The 20,400-nt window shown below is 42.5% G+C and overlaps 2 protein-coding genes and 1 long non-coding RNA gene across 5 annotated transcripts in view; 1 reads left to right on the top strand and 2 right to left on the bottom strand.

Annotated features, from left to right (window-relative positions):
* LOC134798741 (uncharacterized) overlaps positions 1–20,400 on the bottom strand; it is a 477,103-nt gene that overhangs the window by 448,181 nt on the left and 8,522 nt on the right. The window lies entirely within an intron of this gene.
* Positions 1,186–16,166, top strand: LOC134798681 (uncharacterized). 2 transcript variants are annotated; one of them, XR_010145249.1, is made up of 6 exons: positions 1,186–1,606; positions 2,770–2,846; positions 4,161–4,334; positions 9,191–9,258; positions 9,852–15,555; positions 15,782–16,166. XR_010145249.1 is itself a non-coding variant. In XM_063771051.1 (5 exons), exons 1-5 carry the CDS (start codon positions 1,434–1,436, stop codon positions 15,273–15,275), a joined length of 5,916 nt encoding a protein of 1,971 aa, XP_063627121.1. In that variant the 5' UTR covers positions 1,186–1,433; the 3' UTR covers positions 15,276–16,166. The 2 variants fall into 2 exon arrangements, 1 of the variants encoding a protein (XP_063627121.1); XM_063771051.1 differs by having other exon boundaries at positions 9,852–16,166.
* The window catches only part of LOC134798698 (synaptic vesicle glycoprotein 2B), a 66,292-nt gene continuing 62,667 nt past the window's right edge, over positions 16,776–20,400 (bottom strand). For both annotated transcript variants that reach the window (XM_063771083.1, XM_063771084.1), the window contains exons 8-12: positions 19,801–20,209; positions 19,601–19,694; positions 18,956–19,124; positions 18,400–18,559; positions 16,776–18,133 (exon numbers count right to left, since the gene is read on the bottom strand). In XM_063771083.1, coding sequence (XP_063627153.1) covers positions 17,950–18,133; positions 18,400–18,559; positions 18,956–19,124; positions 19,601–19,694; positions 19,801–20,209 — 1,016 coding nt within the window. In that variant the 3' untranslated portion in view covers positions 16,776–17,949. The remainder of the gene's footprint in view (positions 18,134–18,399; positions 18,560–18,955; positions 19,125–19,600; positions 19,695–19,800; positions 20,210–20,400) is intronic.

Consider the following 20,400-nt stretch of genomic DNA (forward strand, 5'->3'; position numbering starts at 1 on the left):
TTTGAATGACACAAATGGATAACCTTGGCCGTGTTGCATAATAAACTACAACTAATAATTATTACAAGCGGAACTCCTTTTCTAACTTCACTTATTAGAAAATGAGTTCCGCTTGTAATATTAGTTATTAGTTGTAGTTTATTATACAACACGGCACTTGTATGTATTCACACGACATCGACAGCGGTGGCGCTTTTTATCAAGCGTTGTTGAATTTTCGACTTTAAGCCTTGGGCGTTAAATCAAATTTAGAGTGCGGACAGATTCAAGCCCTTTTTTAACGCGCGTTGAAAAAGCTGTCGTGCGAATGGGGGCTTACTCTCAAAGAGAATATATGGGCGTATCCAGATTAGTAAATTTTTCGCCAATCTGATTAAATTGCCCGATCGAATCAGGACGTGCGGACGCAAACGCCAATTTGGCTCGCCGAATTCAACCGCCGATAATGACCGATATTACCGATAAAATAAGGTGCGGACGCAAGAATACCTACCAATTTGTGACGACAGTATTTTCGTTCTGGGGCATTTTTTCAATTTAGAGGGCTCTAATATCACCATAAATCTAAAATTAGTGATTAAATTGGAGATTGACGCCAATTTCATTTCTGATCAAATCGGTCGATTTGATAATCCCGTCTGGATACCGCTTATAATCACTACGTATCGTATCGAATCTAGAACAATCATGGTTCTTCAAATTGCTATCTTTTGCTGATAGGCGCCTATTGGTGCTTGGAAGCGCTCTTGTCCAACCAATCTAAACGAAATAATATATTGCAGAGAAAGCGTTAAATATACTATAATATATAATATAATATGCGTTTAAAAATACGGTTCTTTTATCTTTTCATTAGAGTTTAATTATCTTTTAATTGTTGCAAACTATAAATTTATGTGAATGGTATCCTTTATTCAGGTTTTCTTTGGTGGCAACTTTACTTTAGACTTGAATGTTGGCATCTGCTGACGCTGTACTTTGTAATAATTTCCGTCGTGACTTATTAATTTTTTTTAATTACAGGACATAATTACCCTTAAATATCTTACTAATAAAACAAAAATAATTAAATATTTCATAACATTATTTATTTTGTTCACTAAATTGAATCGTAGTAAAAATATTGATATTGAAGAGCATTGCTTGACTAAATCGAGGCTGCTTGTCAACTCAATGCTGCCACCTTGACATACCGAATAAAATTATTTCGTAGCAGTCGGCGAATAGTATTTACAACTAATATTTTGCTACTGTTTTGACAATTACATACATAATTCGTATTCGGGATTTCTTATTTGTTGATGGCAGTGTTATAAGAGCTGTTACAGCTCAACAATGAGACGATGATGTGGTAACCGTTTTAGTCGACATATCACAGTGGCTACAGTGCAACAAAATATGGTCGTGCATTTCGCCTGAACAGATAAGTGAAGATGTGTGAGCAGACTGAAATAAATTACTTGGACGGAGAGGTGGTGTGGGTGAAGCTAGGGTCTTGCTGGTGGCCCGGAGCAGTGATCGGGGCGGACAAGCTCCCCCCAGATGTGCTGCCATCGTTCAAGAAGCCTCCCATAGCAGTCGTCAAGTTCTTTCAGGAAAGCACCTAGTAGGTTTACAAGTATAACCTGAAAAATCAGTCGATTCTTATAATATAAGCATGTATAATGCACACTCCTGCCTTTGTTCTACATTTACTCTATGGTGTATTATATATTTACATAATTAAGTTGTAGATTTATGGGATGAGTAAGTTACAAAAGCTAAAGTTTTTTTTACAAGTACCTGTTGACAAATCTGTTGATGTAGAGCATCAACTAGGTCCAATCCATTGTTCTATAGTTTACCTACATTACCTTTTATTAATGGTTATATTATTATTTATTATGCAGTGGAAATATATGCAGTATTTATTTACACATATTTGTGTTTGTATTGTATTCATATCACAATGATCTCAATCAGGAATAAAAGCAATAAATTTGAGGAGATAAATTGATTAGTTCTATAGTAAAACAAAATGAGAAAACCAATCATGCAAACTGCAATCAGGTGATCTTTGTATGTAATCGAAACACCTGAAAAATGTTGTAACCTCTTTTTTCTCACCGAAGCAATATTGGGTTAGCAAAGAGAAAAAATATTCAATTCTTAATTGAATACTCCAAGGTAGTTTTTTGGCAGGAACATTTAGAATAATCTAAATTTGCTTAAAAGTAGCTTGCTTAAACTCACCTGAATACTATTACTTGGGGGCCCTTGAGTGTAGAAAGACTGCCTGAGGTTCCTAACGTACATAGTATGTCTGTAATTAAAAGCATATGTTTGTGTGAAGTTCCCAATTCTCATTGGGCGAGGGAGGAGAAAACCGCCTTAACTCTTGAATAGGCAGGCTGATGTTGATGCCAATATTTCATTTGGATCACTTTTTGTGTTTCATATATTAGGCACTTGGGCTATACATTTTACTGTAAACTTTGTATTCAATTCTCTCTCTCTCTCTCTCTCTTTAGCTCTTCTCTCCTTCAGGTGTAGGCCTCCTTCATTTTATGCCACTTGTCATGGTTCTGAACGACCTGGAGCCACTTCTTCCCTGCAGTCCTTTTGATATCAAATCAGAAAGACTATTAAATTATTCAGTCCTTTAATAAATACAGTTTCATTGCATAATTTGTTGTGATTTTGTATTGGACATTACTTTGCAATCTTAGTAATAATAGAAATGTTATGAAATAAATTTAATACTAATGTATTTTTCTGTATTTCTTTCAGCGAATATGTGAAAAATATCAATTCAATTTACAAATACAACTGCAGCCGCAAACATGACTTCATTAAAAAAGGATTGTGTACGTATAATTTATATCCATTTTTAATATTATTGGGGTGTTGTGGGCCTTTGAGTGCTATGTCGACCAAGCAGTGATCTATAGTGATGGCCCTCACTCACTACTAATGCCCTTTGAATCCAGGAAATTCCAGATTCTTTGGCCTGTAATGCACTGTACCTCATATGGTTGCACTATGTGTCACCCTAAGTAGGTACTTCTGTTTGACATTAGGAACAGAGAATTTTACATACATACTTCAACTTATAGCATTGAACAAGGCACTACAAAATGCCACACTGTGGAACAAGTCTATACTTATAGTTGAACATAAGAATTTTTTGTTTTTTGGTGGAAACTGAAATTTCACATGTCCAGCCAGAAGTATAGTGTGCCAGCTTATAACTCAGGGCATTGGGAGCTATTACATGTAACTTTTTACAGCTTTTTACACTAATTTGCATATGATAGTCCTTTGTCTTGTCTATCATATGCAAATTAATTTATTCTCAAGTCACAGTGAAGCCAACATAGTACCGAATCAATTTAAATACAACATACCTGGTAAGATTTTTTTGACTTTGGTTAGTGAAGCGAATAAAGTTGACCTGAACTGAAGTTAGCTCAACTGTAGTAACCCAGGCACTCTACTAAACCAGTTTATATTGGTAGTTTGCACCTTCAGAGAAATGGCTAATAGTGCAACCAGGAAACTGAAAGAAAGTAAGGTCAATATGGAGAAGACCGTCTATAACGGAGGACTTTCTACAAGCTCTTTTGTCGCTTTTGACTCTTGCATGTTACAATTACTTGCAATTTGAAGTAGAGCTTATAAAAAAAATCATCAGATGAAACCAAAGCAGAAAGTGCTTCAACCAAACTTGTGTAAACTTTGTGTGTGAGCCATGAATTATGTAGCATAAATCTTTAAATTCACGATTTTAAATGTGATAGTTAGTGATCATTGGTACGAAATATTATTTGATATTTACCAGTCGCTTTTCGGTGAAGGCAAACATCATGAGGAAACCGGACTAATCCCAATAAGGCCTAGGGGAACCTATGGGTTAGAAGGTCAGATGGCAGTCGCTTTCGTAAAAACTAGTGGCTACGTCGATTCTTAGGATTAGTTTACAAGCGGACCCCAGGCTCCCATGAGCCGAGGCAAAATGCCGGGATAACGCGAGGAAGATGACAATGATGAGATGAATTAGTGATCCTTGGTATTTTCTGCAAACTTGCAAAGCCATTGTATTTTGCGTGAACTATTGCATTTTAAACGTGTGAAATTGTTTAGAAAAAATAGTAAAACATTTTTTTTTTGTTTTTTGACAGTAATGTACAGATCCAAGCATGCCCACATGGAAAAGTTCCCCGAAGATGTGATCCGAGCTGAAACCGAGACGGGTGGTGACCCGGATATCTTGACCAGTGAAGAGTTCCAAGAAGCCAAGAAGGAGAGCTATGCGGGCATTTTCGGTAGCGCATCCAAGAAAGCTACGACCCCCGGTAATTGCATCTTATACCTTTAAACGAGCAATTCTTGTATATATATTAGAGATGGGCCGAATATGGACTTTGCCGAATACGAATATTCGGCCGAATATTCGGTTCAGATCATACCGAATCGAATATTCGGTTGGGAGAAACTGTCTTAAACGCTGAAAACAAGTTCATACGCAGGTCCGCCATCTGCACTGCACTCCTCACGTGTTTTTGACCTTTGATCTCTGGACCGGTCGGGAGTTTTACGAAAAGAAACGGAACCGTCTCATGCCTGAACGCGAAGTCCCCACGCGCGGATGCCCAAAAAAGAATTTGTTTATTCGGTAAATATTCGGCAGTTTGAACTGAACACTGAACTATTCGACCGAATCGAATACGAACATTGAAAAATATGCTGAATACCGAATAATTACCGAATATTCGGCCCATCTCTAATATGTATCACGTTTTGAATGAAATTTGCTATATGGGGGTTTTCGGGGACGAAAAATAGATCTAGCTAGGTCTTATCTCTGGGAAAACGCGCATTTTTGAGTTTTTATATGTTCTCCGAGCAAAGCTCGGTCTCTAATATACAGGGTGACATTATTTAGGAGAAACAATCTTTCCATTTTAACTCGTACTTTAAAGTCTTTAAAGAGCGACTTAAGTTGTGTTCAAGTCACGTCTAACAGTCACTTCCCTGACACTTTTGTATGTGTTTGATCTGGGTTTGACATTGACCGTCAGTTTTGTGACGATTGCTAACCAGCCGTTAATGGTACAGTCAACAAATAAAATAGTTATTTGTTTTACAAGGGGGCAAAGTTATTGTTTAACCGCTCGTGCTAATATTGATACCCGATCAAGAGAAAGATTCCAAAATTGGTTCGAAAAATGGAATCTTGAGCGTTACGAGGGTTTCAAAGCACGAGGGTTAAACAAAATTTCCCCCGAGTGAAACACAATTTTTCACCACACCAACCTGAAGCAAATATTAAATGTTAAATATCAAACATAATCAAACCAAATCAAATACAAATGAATGTTATTAAATATTTATCGTCCAAAATCATAATTTAAAAGTCAATTCTACCAGCAAACATAAGAAAACAACTCAAAATTTGCATTTGATTACTTTGCCTCACATGTGAATAAAATGCAACTTTGCTATCAGTTTTTGAAGTGCAAAGTAAGCCTTTCCGAACTGGTGTGGTAAAATAAAATTGTAGCAGCCAAAGTGCCCAAATATTTCGTCACACTTTAGTACGGACTAAATATATCATCATCATCATCATCTCAGCCATAAGACGTCCACTGCTGAACATAGGCCTCCCCCTTGGACCTCCATACGTGCCGGTTGGAAGCGACCCGCATCCAGCGTCTTCCGGCGACCTTAACAAGATCGTCTGTCCATCTTGTGGGTGGACGTCCTACGCTGCGCTTGCTAGTCCGTGGTCTCCACTCGAGCACTTTTCGACCCCATCGGCCATCTTCTCTGCGTGCAATGTGGCCTGCCCATTGCCACTTCAGCTTGCTAATCCGGTGGGCTATGTCGGTGACTTTAGTTCGTCTACGGATCTCCTCATTTCTGATTCGATCACGTAGAGAAACTCCGAGCATAGCCCTCTCCATAGCTCGTTGAGCGACTTTGAGTTTTGAGATGAGGCCGATAGTGAAAGACCACGTTTCGGAGCCGTAAGTCATCACTGGTAACACACATTGATTAAAGACTTTCGTCTTGAGGCACAGGTATGGCGGACGAAAAGACATTACGTAGTTTCCCGAACGCTGCCCAACCGAGTTGGATTCGGCGGTTGACCTCTTTCTCGAAGTTGGACCTACCTAATTGGACTACTTGTCCTAGGTAGATGTACGAGTCAACAACTTCGAGTACCGAGTTCCCAACAGAGACTGGGATGGGCACAACATTGGCATTTGACATAAGTTTCGTCTTGTCCATGTTCATTTTCAAGCCCACCTGTTGTGGAACTCGGTTGAGGTCATCGAGCATCATGCTGAGTTCCTCCATCGACTTTGCCATGACTACGATATCGTCGGCAAATCGAAGGTGAGTGATGTATTCGCCGTTGATGTTGATGCCAAGTCCTTCCCATTCCAGGAGCTTGAAGGCGTCTTCCATTACGGCAGTAAACAGTTTCGGAGAGATAACGTCTCCCTGCCTTACGCCTCTTCGCAATGTAATCGCCCTCGTGCTCTGCTCCTGTACTCGGACCGACATGGTGGCGTTACTATACAAACACTTCAACACTTCGATGTACCGATAGTCAATATGGCATCGCTGAAGAGACTCAAGCACCGCCCATGTTTCCACCGAATCGAAGGCTTTCTCATAGTCCACAAACGCTAAGCATAATGGCAAGTTATACTCTTCGGTCTTCTGTATAACTTGCCGCAGCGTATGGATGTGGTCTATGGTACTATAGCCTTTTCGGAAACCGGCTTGTTCGGGAGGCTGGAAGTCATCAAGTCTGTGTTCGAGACGGTTCGTGATGACCCTTGAAAACAGCTTATAGACATGGCTCAGAAGCGTGATGGGTCTGTAGTTCTTCAATAGGTTGTTATCACCTTTTTTGAAGAACAGCACCACCTCGCCTCTATTCCATGTTTCAGGCGTCATGCCCTCGGACAAGACGGAATTAAAAAGCTTCTGGAGGACTTTAAGTACCGGTGTTCCACCCGCTCTCAGAAGCTCTGAAGTGATTCCGTCTTTGCCCGGCGCCTTGTTGTTCTTAAGCTGCTTCAAGGCCATCCTAATCTCGTACAGACTGATGTCCGGGATATCTTCGGTATAATGTCGGGACAGCTTGGCTCTTGGATCTCCTACCAAGCTGTCAACGGGCTTTGCGATCGAAGTGTATAACTGTCCATAGAACCTCTCGATCTCACCTAAAACCTCCGCTTTGCTCGACGCTATGCTGCCATCTTCCCGTTTCAGCTTTGTCAGCTGGCTTTGCCCAATAGACTTGTCCTTTGCGAACACTTTGGAGCCTTGGTTTCGCTCAATAGTCTCTTTAATACGGTTAGTATTAATGAGACGCAGATCATGTCGCAAGGACTTAGATATACGTCTATTGAGCTGTCTATATGACTCCGCGTCATCGGGAGACTGCAACTGTAGCGAGCGTCGTTCAGCCATGAGGTTTAAGGTTTGCTCGGTCAATTTCTGATGTCTATCTTTACGGCGGGGTCTAAAAAACTTAGACCCTACTGTGTGGCCAGTTTCCACTAGCCCGTCGTTGATTTCGTCCACTGAAGCCAAGTTCTCTAGGCAAGCAAAGCGGTTAGAGAGCTCGAGTTGAAAGCTTTCGGGGTTTTGAACATGGGCTCGAGTAGGTCGGAGCGTAGACTTCATCAGGCTGGACCTTTCAAGTTTAATATTGATATTCAGTGTGTCACTAAATATATAGAATAGAATAAAATAGTAAAGTCAAAGTCAAAATATACTTTATTCATGTAGGCCTAGGAACAAGCACTTACGAATAGTTATTAGGTACATATTATCTTAATCTAATTATCAGAGCAATTTATTGATGTTAATATTATTCCATAATAACATTGGATTATTATACAGATCAAATTTAACACTAAGAATTTCACAAATCGTCAAACATAAAAAAAATTGTATAAAAAATACTAGTCTAGATTTTCTAGAATTAAATCTAAATGTCAAAAAAAACATAAAAGAAGTACATACATCGGAATATCCATTTCCTCATCAATAATCAAATATACCTAATAAATAAATAATCATTTCGAATAACAATTGATCCCACGTTGTATTATCATTCATGTAGTCTTGTGTGGTATAATAAGCTTTAGAAATAAGTTTACGCTTTACATAATTCTTAAATTTATTAATAGATAATTCAGTAATATGGTTTGGAAGTTTATTATAAAATCTTACACAGTTACCCATGAATGATTTTTTAATTTTATGGAGCCGAGTGAAGGGCGCTGCGAGCTTATGTTTATTTCTAGTATTAATATTATGAATTTCACAATTTTTCCTAAAATTTACAATATTTTAATGTACATACAGAATATTCTCATAAATGTATTGACAGTGCACTGTCATTATGTCAATTTCCTTAAATTTCTCTCTAAGTGAGTATTTATTCGTAAGCCCAAACAATCAACAACAATGGTGTACGAACTATTTGACCACTTTCGCAGCTATAATATATTTGGTGCTGACTGTATACAGTTAAATAAGAACGTGATTGTACCCATTTCTATGATCAACTTGTACTATAGCAGCAACTAATAAACCACAAAGATATTGGTCTCCATGTGTGTCGAATTGAACTTTAGTATTAAACACCTTTTTTTTGCTATTTCAAGGTTGCTCTTATAAGGTAAACAACCACGTTTCTGACTCCCGCATCAAAATCGGTTGAACCAAACGTGAGATAATCGCGGCCAAACATACAAACATACGGGTCAAACTGAGAACCTCCTTCTTTTTTTGAAGGCGGTTAAAAAATTATCTTGTATCACGTAAAAATACACCCCATTTTTATTAAATTTGAAAAATTTGGGGAAGGGGATGTGGGGTTGTAATTTAGTTTCATCCTTACAATGTTACAAATTTTTTTCTCCATACCAATTTATAAGGTTAACCTTTAATACATTGCAGTTTGACCTTTTATTCAGTTTTTACTCCACGCTATACCTTTTATGTCAAAAATAAAAGAACTAATTTATTTTCCTGAGACCCTGCATACAATTTTTTCTACATGTTCCACATTCTATTCTGAACTTATTCTGATATTCAGATTTTTTGAGAAAAACAACTGCTTCTGGATTCAGAAGGTTAAAAGTATGTATAATTAAAATTTCTTATTTCTGGACTTTAGGTAGAGGGAGAGGAAGGCAACCAAACACCCCTAAGAGCACTTCGACTGCAGCTACTCCGATAAGAAGGGTGAGTACACTACATTTTAATAATACTAGTTATTTTCATTTCAGCTGACAATGTTACAAAACCTTTCTTCCTTTCTTGTTAAAAATTAGCACCATAAGTTAAACGACGTCTATTGAGGACATAGGTCTTCCCCTAAATCTAATTCTTAAAATGTAGTTCTAGGTTTAGAATCTAAAGTCTAAAATCTCGACACTAGATCGTCGGTTCTGCCGCACGTTTCGCCATCATCGATATATCATCGATCCGCCTTCTGGGAAGTCGACTAGGTACACTAAAGATGAATACATATTAAGATCGTCAAAATATACAATACACATGATGAGTTAAAGTATTAATAGAATTAGCAGATAACATAAGTAATATAATTGAACAGTACATACCTTAAACATTATTAATTTTCAATTTACAGATAGAATGACTTAAATAGTTTAAATTACATGTTTGCGGTAGAATCAATACTCATTATTTTAAGTATTCTTTTACACTGTACAATGTGTTATCGAGTAGCAATTTCTTTATGGTAAAATTATTACCACAGGCACACTATTTATGCTAAAATGACGATAAAATATAACGGTTTGTATCTATTGCAGGTAAATCGAGACAAGAGTGATTACAAGGTACATATCATAGTTCAGGGGTCAAAGACTCCCAGCCAAGCTACCGATGCCTCCTCTACGCCGTCGACGAGCCGCGCGGGGTCGGAATCCGAAACTGCCGAAGAGAAAACTCCCAAAGCAGATAAGCCCGCTTCTACATTTACTACACCGGCCAGCACCGCCGCGGGCGTGTACCCCTGCACTCTGTGCGCGTTCACCACCACGCGCCTCAACGTCTTGATCTTACATAACAAAACACACAGTGCCACATACACACCATACACACCTTCGCCCGTACGCAAGAAACCTGCCGCCAAACCATCCCCCAAGGCCACCCCGAACAAAACGCCGAAAGCGCGGAAACCGCGCAAAGATAAGCCAGAAAAAGAAAAGGAAAAGGAAAAGGAAAAAGATAAACCTGTCAAGAAATCTCAAGCACAAAAACGCTCCACTGACGAGCTCCCGGAACCCGTAGAAGTGAAGAAACCTAAGACTGATGAGGAAATTAAGAGTAGCCTTTTAGCGGATTGGGACGACATGGACGAAGACGACGATAAATGCCCGGACCTGGCGTCGTCGCCCTCGGCGGCCGCCGCCTCGCCCGCCGAGCCCACGCCCGCCGAGCTGCCCACGGCGCCGCTGCCGGCCGCCGCCAGCAAGCCCGACGACGCACCTGCCGCCGAGAAACCGGAATCCTCGAGCGATTCCAAATACGAATTCTGCGAAGATGAAGACTGGTCCTTAGAGGCGGACGCCGGCCGGAAAATACCGCGGGTCAAGAATCCCGCGAAGAGGAAAGAAAGAAAAAGCATCAGCATCGACGAGGATGACGTGGCGAGAGAAGTTGCGGACCTGCTGACTAGAACCACTGTTCCAGAATTGCCTGCGGTGCCTGAACCTTTGACCGTCGAGCAAAATTTTCCTGAGCCTTCTATCGTAAAGTCCCCTGACAAAAAGGCGCAACCGATACCAGAATCTAGTAAACCGACTGAGAAAGTCGCTCCAGAACCACCACCGACGAAAGCAATTTTTAAGACTAAAACATTTTTTCGAAGTCGGCACTCTAGGAGCCAGGATGCAATAGGGAAGTACGTCGCCGAACAGCTGAACGCCGAAAGAATGGACGTGGAAACTGAATTGAACGGTTCAGAAGTGGCGTCGTCTCCTGAAGCTAGAGAGTCTCCTCCGATAGAACCAGTTAAAGTTGCTCGCCTCGCGCCCAAAATACAACTCAAGAAAATGAAAGCCGAAGCGGCACAGTTAAGAGAAAAAGAAAAAATAAACATGGAATTAGCCGCGGAGGGTAAACTCGCTGCGAATGGTGCTAATAGTAAGTCAGATATAGTAAGCCACAACTTGGCGCCTCCTGATGAAAAAGAGGTAGAATCTAAGTCACATCAGCACAATCAGGATGTCTTATACCCTACACAAGAAATAAAACCAATTAATAAGGAAACAAACGATAGTAATATACAGAATTCACTTGCAAATGAAATAAAACCAATTTATAAAAATATACTTGACAAAAGAAGCGAAATGAAAGAATCTACTAGTAACATACATGAACTTTTTGAAAAAGAAATTAAAACAAGTAATAAAGATAAACCTGATAAAGAAATACATGAACCCATTACAAAAGCATTCAATAATATTGACACCGAAAAACTTGACGGTAAATTAGGTAACGACAGTGAGAAACAAATAGACGATAGTAACCATACAGAAAGAAATGATCTATGCGAAACACCAGAAGTTGCACAAACGCCTTGTGAACAATTGGTTGAACCTTTCATGAATGAATCTACAGCATCCGCTGTAGATGCCCTATTAAGCGTTTCTAGAGAGGCTGACAGGGTTACTAAAGTTATAAGCGACGATCCCCCTGAAGATTTGTTCGAAGATGACAATAAAGATAACGGAGTGAGTAACAATGTCAATGGTATTGACGAAACCGATAAAGACAATGTATTAGTAGAAAATAAACAAATTGTTCAAGAAATAGAGCAAATTACAGAAGAAACCATCACATGTGAAGTTTCCCTAAAACGGACAAATGAGCACGACAATGATATCCACAACATGCTCACTCAACATGTTGACTTAAATGAAACTAATACAGAATCCCACAACATGCTCACCCAACATGTTGACTTAAATGAAACTATTACTGAATCCACATGCAATGATAAAATAATAGAAGTTCCACAAATATCTGAAGAAACTACTGAATTAGTTTCAGAAACAGTAGTTGACTCCATACCATCTGAATCTGACCTGCAAATAGCGGAGGCGCTGATTAATCTTCCATCAACAGCTATACAAAACAATGCATCTAGTCAACATCAACAAAACATGAATTTGTCAACACATTTTGCCAGTGGTGAATCTTTTCAGGAAGAGGTAGTTGAAAGTATAAATGACACTAAAGATAATGATGATACAATGGGGGAAGCGAGATCTGAGGACAAGTCTGTAGTTGACAACTCTGTGGAACACATAAACGAATCTGTACTACCATTAAGTAGCGACAGTCTGAATTCAAGATATGAAACTGAAGAAGAGAAGAGTCAAAATTTAAATGCCGCACAATCTCTAGTTGAAATGTCAGAATGTATCGATCATAAACTTAAAGTTTCTGAATCCAAAATACCTGGAGTAGACAATGTACATTCTATAGATACTTTAAATACTGTGCAGACCACTGTAATAGAAACAAACAATACCGTTGAACCAAAACTTACGCCATCGGTTTCAGACACCAGCAATGATCTAATCAGCAACACGCCTAAATTTGAAACATCATCTTCCAAATTGCTTAAGATTTTAGAAGAACCTTGTGTACCGAAAATAATCAGTAAAATGCCACCAAAACAATTAGTGGTAACCGGAAAAGAGAAAATACTTAACTTCGATGTCAACAAAGGTTCCATTAAGAACAAACCTCAATCGCCCAAGCAGAAGATTATTATTCGTCGAAATACGCCTAGCAAAAACATTATCAATAGTATAAACGAGTTGAGTTCACCAGACAACATAATTCTCTCTCGCACCGGCAAGACGCCGCCGGAGGGCTCGGCCATGCAGACCTACACCATCCAGGCCACGCCTGACGCGCCTAACGATGCCAACACCATCATCATCCAACAGAAGATACGGAAAATTACCAAACCTGCCTCTAAATTACAAAAGCTAAAGCAGCAGCTCTCCTTGATGGCTCCAGTCAATGAATCGAAGCCGGTCAGCGAACCACCGGCGGCGGATGACACCTTCTATGATATCAATTCCATGCCCATAGTGCTCTCCGACGACATTCTTACCCCAGAGAATATTGAGAAAATGCCTATCGTTATGTCTGACGGCAAAATCATCACCAACCCCACGAATCCCCCTAAACTCGTCAAAACGAAACAGATCGAAAGCGAAAAAGTCAGCATGATCAGCCCGAGCAAACCCGAACTCAAAACCTTGCTAATGAATCCCATGCCCGAGGTCAGTAAAGCGACCACACCTAACATTTTGTCCAAGTCGTCCAAGCTCAGGGCGTCGAAACCGATGTTAGTCATAGATAAAGCGACCGGAAAACAGAAAATTATTATGACTAAAGCCGACCCTACCGTCAAGGAAATAAAACAGTCTCCCACCAAGTTGGAGCCGGCGGCCCCGAGCGCGGCCAAGCCGGGCAAGTTCATCATCCTGCCCACCGGCGGCTCGCCGCGGCCCAACCGCACGCAGAAGATCGTCATCGACCCCGGCACCGGCAAGGCGCACGTGCTCGTCTCCAAGTCCGAGCCCGCCACCGACAACAAGCCCGTGTCCGCCAAGCTCGTGCCGCAGCCCGCCGACGCCGGCCCCGGCAGCACCGTCATGATCATCACCAACGCGCAGGGCACGCAGTCCCGTATAGTGCTCACCCCCGAGCACGAGAAAATACTCTTCCCCAACAAGCAGCAGCCCAAAGTGTCGCAACTCAAGACCGTTACGCACCGGATAACGACCAACTCCCCCCAGAAAACGATCGTCACGTCGGTGGCGGCCACGAAGACGCCGCCCCCGAAAATAGTCCCAAAAACACAAAAGAGCGCCATCATCACGTCCAAAGGGCAACTGATCGTCGGCGGACGCGTCGCGACCACCGCGCAGAACATAGCGCCTATGCCCGAGATACGGCCCAAGCAGCGGATCATCGCCGCCGAACCGAAGAAACTCGCGCAGACCATCCAGAAGACCTCTTCGGAACCGCTCATCTTTTTGCAGCAGAAATCGGGCGCGGTGATGCAACTCACGACGGCACAGTTCGAGCACCTGCAGCGGACCGGCCAGATCGTGCAGAAGGCCCCCGTCCCCGAGAACAAGATCGTCGTGCAGAAACAGATCACGATCCCGTCCAACGAGGCGATCGCGCCCGCGGTCCACAAGAAGATGAGACGGCCGGCCACGATGTCGCCGACGCCCGCGAAGAAGCTCAAGCAGGAGATAGCGATAGCGCCCGCTCCCGCTCCCGCACCCGCGCCCGTGCCCGCGCTCACGCCGCTGTCGCACGCCGCGCCGGCGCCCGCCGCCTACTCCGAGCTCGACAACTTCGAGGAGCTGCTGCCCTCCACCGCCATCGCGCGCCCCCCCTCCCCCTCCCCCTCCCCCTCCCCCGCCGCGCCGGTCGTCGCGCCGCCCGCGCCGCTCGCAGACGGCCAGCTGCTGGCCGTGCCCGGTGAGCACTTCGGCGGCCCGCCCGGCTCCTTCTACCTGTGCGTCGAGGACAACGGCTCGCTCACGCCCATAGACAACCGGCCGCTCGTGCTTGAGAACAACCAGCTGGTGCCGATGACGGAGCCGGCGCAGGCGCCCGAGCGGCGCGATATCCTCGAGGCGGCGCTGGCCAACAGCGACGTGTTCCACGACCCGCCGCGCGAGGACGCGCCCTTCCGCGACCTGAACGCGAACGTGTCCGTGCACTGCCGTGTGTCGGAGACGAGCACGACGCTGCACCAGCCGATCATGACGCCGGTGGAGGTGCCGTCGCACGCGGACGCGGAGCCGGCCGTGCCGAGCTCGCTGGAGGACGGGCTGGCGGTGATCGGCGTGACGCCGCATACGGTGCCGACGTCGCTGGAGCTGCCCATCACGGTGACCGACCCGCGCATCGCGCCTCGCGTGTCGGACCCGCTGGCGATGCTGAACGTGAGCGAGCCGGCACCACAACCCATGTCGATGCCGCTGCTGCTGGAGGAGGAGACGGTGGGCAAGTCGCTGCCGATCCTGACGGACGAGCCGGCGGGGTCGGGGTCGTCGGGCTCGGCGGAGGAGACGCTGTGGTCGCGGCGGCTGCTCACGCCGTGCTCGGACACGTCGGAGGCGTCGGCCGAGATCCCGCTGCAGCCCGCCATGCGCCTCTCCGTCGACGACCTGGCGCGGGCCAGCTAGACGGCGCCGAGTTTTTTATTCATTTCGTGTTGAGAATGTTTATTTATAAATGTAATTCGTGTTTTACATGTGCAATCAATTATGTTTGTCGTCTTTCGATATATCCGTATAGTGTGATCGGCCGGTCGACGCGGGACGGGCCGCTCGGCTCTCGTTATAGTTGGGCCGCCATCGCGCGGGCGATGTAAAAAGAACGCGAGTGTAAATATATCGTTAGAGTGGTGCGAGTGACTTCTGGGTTCGGTCTAGCCGAACATTAAACATACCGAGCGCCGACGGCGTCAATATATTCTGCCCTCCTAAGCCAAATAGCGCTATCTCAATAACAATCATTCATTCATTGAAATCTAACAAACAGTTGATAATCGGCTGTCCCTATCCGTCATTTTGTTTGTTAGAATGGGACAAAATTTAACTGAGGTTTATAAGAGGTTGCTAAGTTTTATGAATAGGGGAGTAAGTAAGCATTGAATTTTCTTTTGAGAAAGTGTTATTTGGCTTAGTAGGGCAGTATCTATTTTAGTCTTAAGAATTTACATTTGTAAATTTTAATGCATAAATGATATTGTTGGATCATAAGAAAGTTACGAGATCGTATTTGTAATATATAAAAGTTTAGGTAATCATATTTTTTATATTGTCTAACAAAGAATGAAATTGCGAAAGCGATTTGAGGTGCGAACAGGAATGCCGGGCGGGCGCAGCGCGACCCGCGTCTACATGAGGTGGAGTTAATGTTAAGTACAATTTTGTTGATGTAACATTTTAAACATATTCAAAGCACATTATTGGTTTGTTCGAGTGATCTATGTCGGAATCTAGATCGGACTAAGAAGAAAGAAGTCTTAGTGTAACTTCTATGTAGTTTTAAATAAATAAATTCTAATCGAATGCATTCTTTCATTTAATCCTTTATAGGGGATAACCTTCTTATTCTTATTCACTCCAAGTGACCTATTTTGAGGTAAAGAGGAATTTAATTGAGTTGAGTTACATTAATTAATTTTGTCGGCCGTGTTAGCCGTTTTAAAGCAGTTGAGAAAGTTGGCTATAAAGTAGAATAAACGGTTTAACAAACCAGCGTTTTATAAGCGTACCTAAGTAATTCTGTTCCTGTTTACTCGTCGCATGTCGAGGACGGAATCCCTACGATTCACATTATTCACACACACCACATACATACACATAGTACCTACATAATCACGACGCAGACTATTAGACTATAGCCGCAGCCTTAGTAAATTTTGTGTATTTCAAATTACCATAAATTGAGTCTAAATCCAGTTAAAACAACGTTTCGATTTAAGCTCTGTATTGAGGCATACCGATTCCAAATTTCAGCTTTCTAAGTTAACCGAAGTGATCGCATAACTAGGTGGTCCATGAACCGACTTCCCTATACTCGTCATCCCTATAGGTACCTACCTACTTAAGACATTTACGTAAGTAGGTACTTACAGTGAGCGCATATTATTGGCGCGCCGAAAATTAAAACAACTCTTCATTTCTTCAATATGATTTATTCGTTTCCATGTAAAATTATATTTATTTGCTTAAATTAATCGAACAAAGTATTGTCAATGACAAAGTCAAATAGGTATTGCGCTTATATTATTTAGGACAGGGTTGAGTAACTCTTGCCTGACATGGCCACCAGAAGCCAATTTACTTTATTCTATTAAAATCGCATGGTCTTTCATTTTTACTACAAACTACGTACTACAGACTACGGTAACAATCGCTACATAAATTCGTAATATGAAAATATTTGCATTGCTTATCTGTACAACAGAAATGTAGATGGAAAGTCTTACAGCTATAATACTTTATATAATATTAGGGAAGAGTGGCTTTGAAGAACAAAGGAACAGCATGAAACATTGCGGAAGGATCAAGAAACTACATTTATTAAAAAAAAAACTTTCGAGTGATGCGAGGATATTTTCACAAGTATCAAGTTTCAGTTCGTTACTAGTTTTACACAAGTAAAACTTCAACGTAACGACAGCCATATTTACACTATTACTACCTATCGTAGAAAATATTGCTCGTCCTTTCATTTAATATCATAAATTAAAAACGTGTATAAAAATATTGTACAAATATGAGCGAACTAGTTACAACAATGTTTAAATGAATGAATACTTAATTTTATCACATGGCAGATTTCGATCGCCACTAAATTCTATACGAACATCAACGCTCCCACTTGTAACAAAACATTACATCGGATTCCTTGACTTGCTTTGAAAAAACGAATTTTTATGCGCGTTATCGATGTCAGACAATCCAACTTATAGGAACTCGTGTCCAACGCGGTAACGAGCATAAAGATAGGTCAATAGAAATAATTAAATCGCGCGGAACAGTTCTTAGAACAGAGTCCCCTTTTCTATTTATCTGAGCAAGTTATGCGCGGGTGTTAGCCGTCATGACTCCTACGGTAAAGTCGAACTAAAATAATCTTGTCCCTAGCTATAATGTTAAGAACACTTAGAGAACTCCCGCTGTAAATGTTTCCGCAAAACTTTTACACTAATTTTTGCGCCAAGTCTTCAGGCGTCGGAGCAATATTTAAACTAACCGGGTAAAAAGACGAGGATCCCGATTACAACAAGTTCGCAGTGTCCTTAACAGTCTAGGAGACGAAGACAATCTCCATATGAGCCGTAGATTACTGCAGCGCCTGTCTTGTGGTGTTGGGCAGGAAGAGGCACATGAGGCCGCCGCTGGCCAGCAGCACGGCCACGATGAAGGTGGGCGCGGGGCAGTACTGGTCCAGCAGCGCCGCGATCACTACGTTGCCCATGATGCCGCCGAGCCTGGCTGCCACCATGGATACCGCCACGCCAGTAGCTCTGTAAATGAAATGTTATTAAAATAATGGGCAATATTCTTGTTCAAAATGTGGGCGAGCTTGGCAGCCCCGTATTGGTTTGTACAATCACAGTAGGAAGTGTTTTTAATTCTATTTAGATTGCAACCGTTTGGTTGTCTTCCATGGACGTTGCAGGACTTACAGGCCAATGATGATGACGACAGTAGGTTGAAACCCTTTAACTTTAGTAAGACGCAACCCGACTTCAGCCATTATTTGAATCCTCCATAGGGGACCCCAACTCACCGTAAGTTGGTGGGGAAGACCTCAGTAATGAGGCAGTCGAGCGAGGCGTTACCGCACGAGATGACGGAGCTGAAGATGGCGCTGACGATCAGGTTGTTAGTCTTGTTGTACACGAAGTACATGGCCGCAGAGCACAGCCCGGCCGAGAATGTCGCAAACACTGGAATCAAAGATACCCTTTAAGGAACATTCACTAGCGATGACGGTATAACAGTGTAGTCAACCTTACAATAAGAGTGGACGCGTTCAAGGGTTCGTCACCGTAAAAACGTTCAACGTTCAATCGTTAGATAGTCAGTAGTTGTGGTTGTTGCAATTGGTGCACGCTAGCCCTAAGAGTTGCAGGTGCCGATGTCACAGTCTCTCAGTCTAGCTTCAAACCGGAACATGTGGAAAAGGCTATTGCAACGTTTCCGCCGAAACCATTATCATTAGCAGCAAAACACAAACTTTAAAAGGAGCGCACTGAGCTATGAAGATTAATTAGCATTATTCCCTTTTGGTGAGATAAGAGGACGTAAAAAAATCCAAGACCTTGGATGGTCTAGTGACTTACCCAGGAAGAACTTGCGTCCGAGCCGGTCCATGCCCAGCACGGCAAATATGTTGGAGGGGATGGCGGCGGCCACGGTGATGAGCGACTCCATGAACACGTCCGACCGGATGCTGGAGTCGCACGTCGCGTCGGCAGAGTGCGTGCCGTACTGCGTCACGTACCGGGTCACCTGAAACCAACAAATTATTTTTATTCATGTTGGAACAAAGATAACACGATATGCGTTTAGTTTAGAGTTAGAGCGTTCTAGTGTGTGCGTGTGAATTGATCGTTTACGAGTAGATGTGACGACTAAGTATTTTGTAGTATTGAATATATGAATTTTATGACCAACTCAACTCGGAAGTACTAAAAGTAACTGCTCAAAATATTACACATTTTGGGGCAGTGTTATGGAAGAGCAAGCGAAGCCAAAATGAATAGCAAGTATCACTGCGTGACAAAAGCCCTTTAAAAAAAAAAGTATCATTGTGGTGGTTATCGGTCCTCATGATCACATGGCTGATCACTATCACGACGGTCTAAGTAGCTTATAGACAGATTCGGTTCAAGAATTGTTTGACATTGAAATGGACACAATTTTCCCAAGAAAAGCACCTTAGGTACTAAAAGTTTCATGTTTCATTCCAGTAAGTGGGAAGTTACCTGACAAATGTCAGCCGGTGCGTTGTCGTTCATTCTTGACCACTCATCGAAACGGTTGAACATTTCAGGGAACCACATCATGAGTCCGTAGTATCTGCAACGATGTGTAATAAATTAGTACGTGTTTAATTTTCTACGATAAGAAACACAAAATTGGAAACATCAAATGGATTTTAACATTGATCTTTGCCTTAACTCACCCGATATGGAAAGTGAAGTTGATGGTAATGGATATCGTCGTGAACTTGAGTATGGGCGGTACGAATAACTGCTTGCTATGCTCCACAATGTCGCTGAACATCCTCCTTAGTTTCGACTTCGGCACCTGTGGCTCCTTCGTGTCAATCTGCTTCTCCGGCTTAGTGTGCATGGGTTCTTCTACCAAGAGTTGTTTGACAGGGTATTGGTCCTTGCTCTTGCCGGTGTTCATGACGTAGATGCCTCGGAAGACTTCCAGCGCGTCTTCGTGGCGGCCGGTGGAGATGAGGAACTTGGGGGACTCGGGCAAGAGGAACAGGAGTGCGGCGACGACGAATGATGGTAGAGACATCACAAGTAAGAAGATACGCCATGAGTTGTACACGAAGCCGTTAGTCTCTCCTCCAATTCCTGGAAAAGGAATAAAATAAATGCGCTTAGATAATAGATTTAGTTGACCACTCAAAGCCTCAGCCTCCATCATCAAAAACAAGGTATAATAGTTACGTATGAAGTGTTAGTGTAAGGTGCTATTGGGTACCAGTGCTGGAAAGTCTATGCCATAGACTCTAATATGGCTATGTTCAAAGGTATACATAATC

Source organism: Cydia splendana, chromosome 17 (assembly GCF_910591565.1).
Source record: "Cydia splendana chromosome 17, ilCydSple1.2, whole genome shotgun sequence".
Lineage (NCBI taxonomy): Eukaryota > Metazoa > Arthropoda > Insecta > Lepidoptera > Tortricidae > Cydia > Cydia splendana.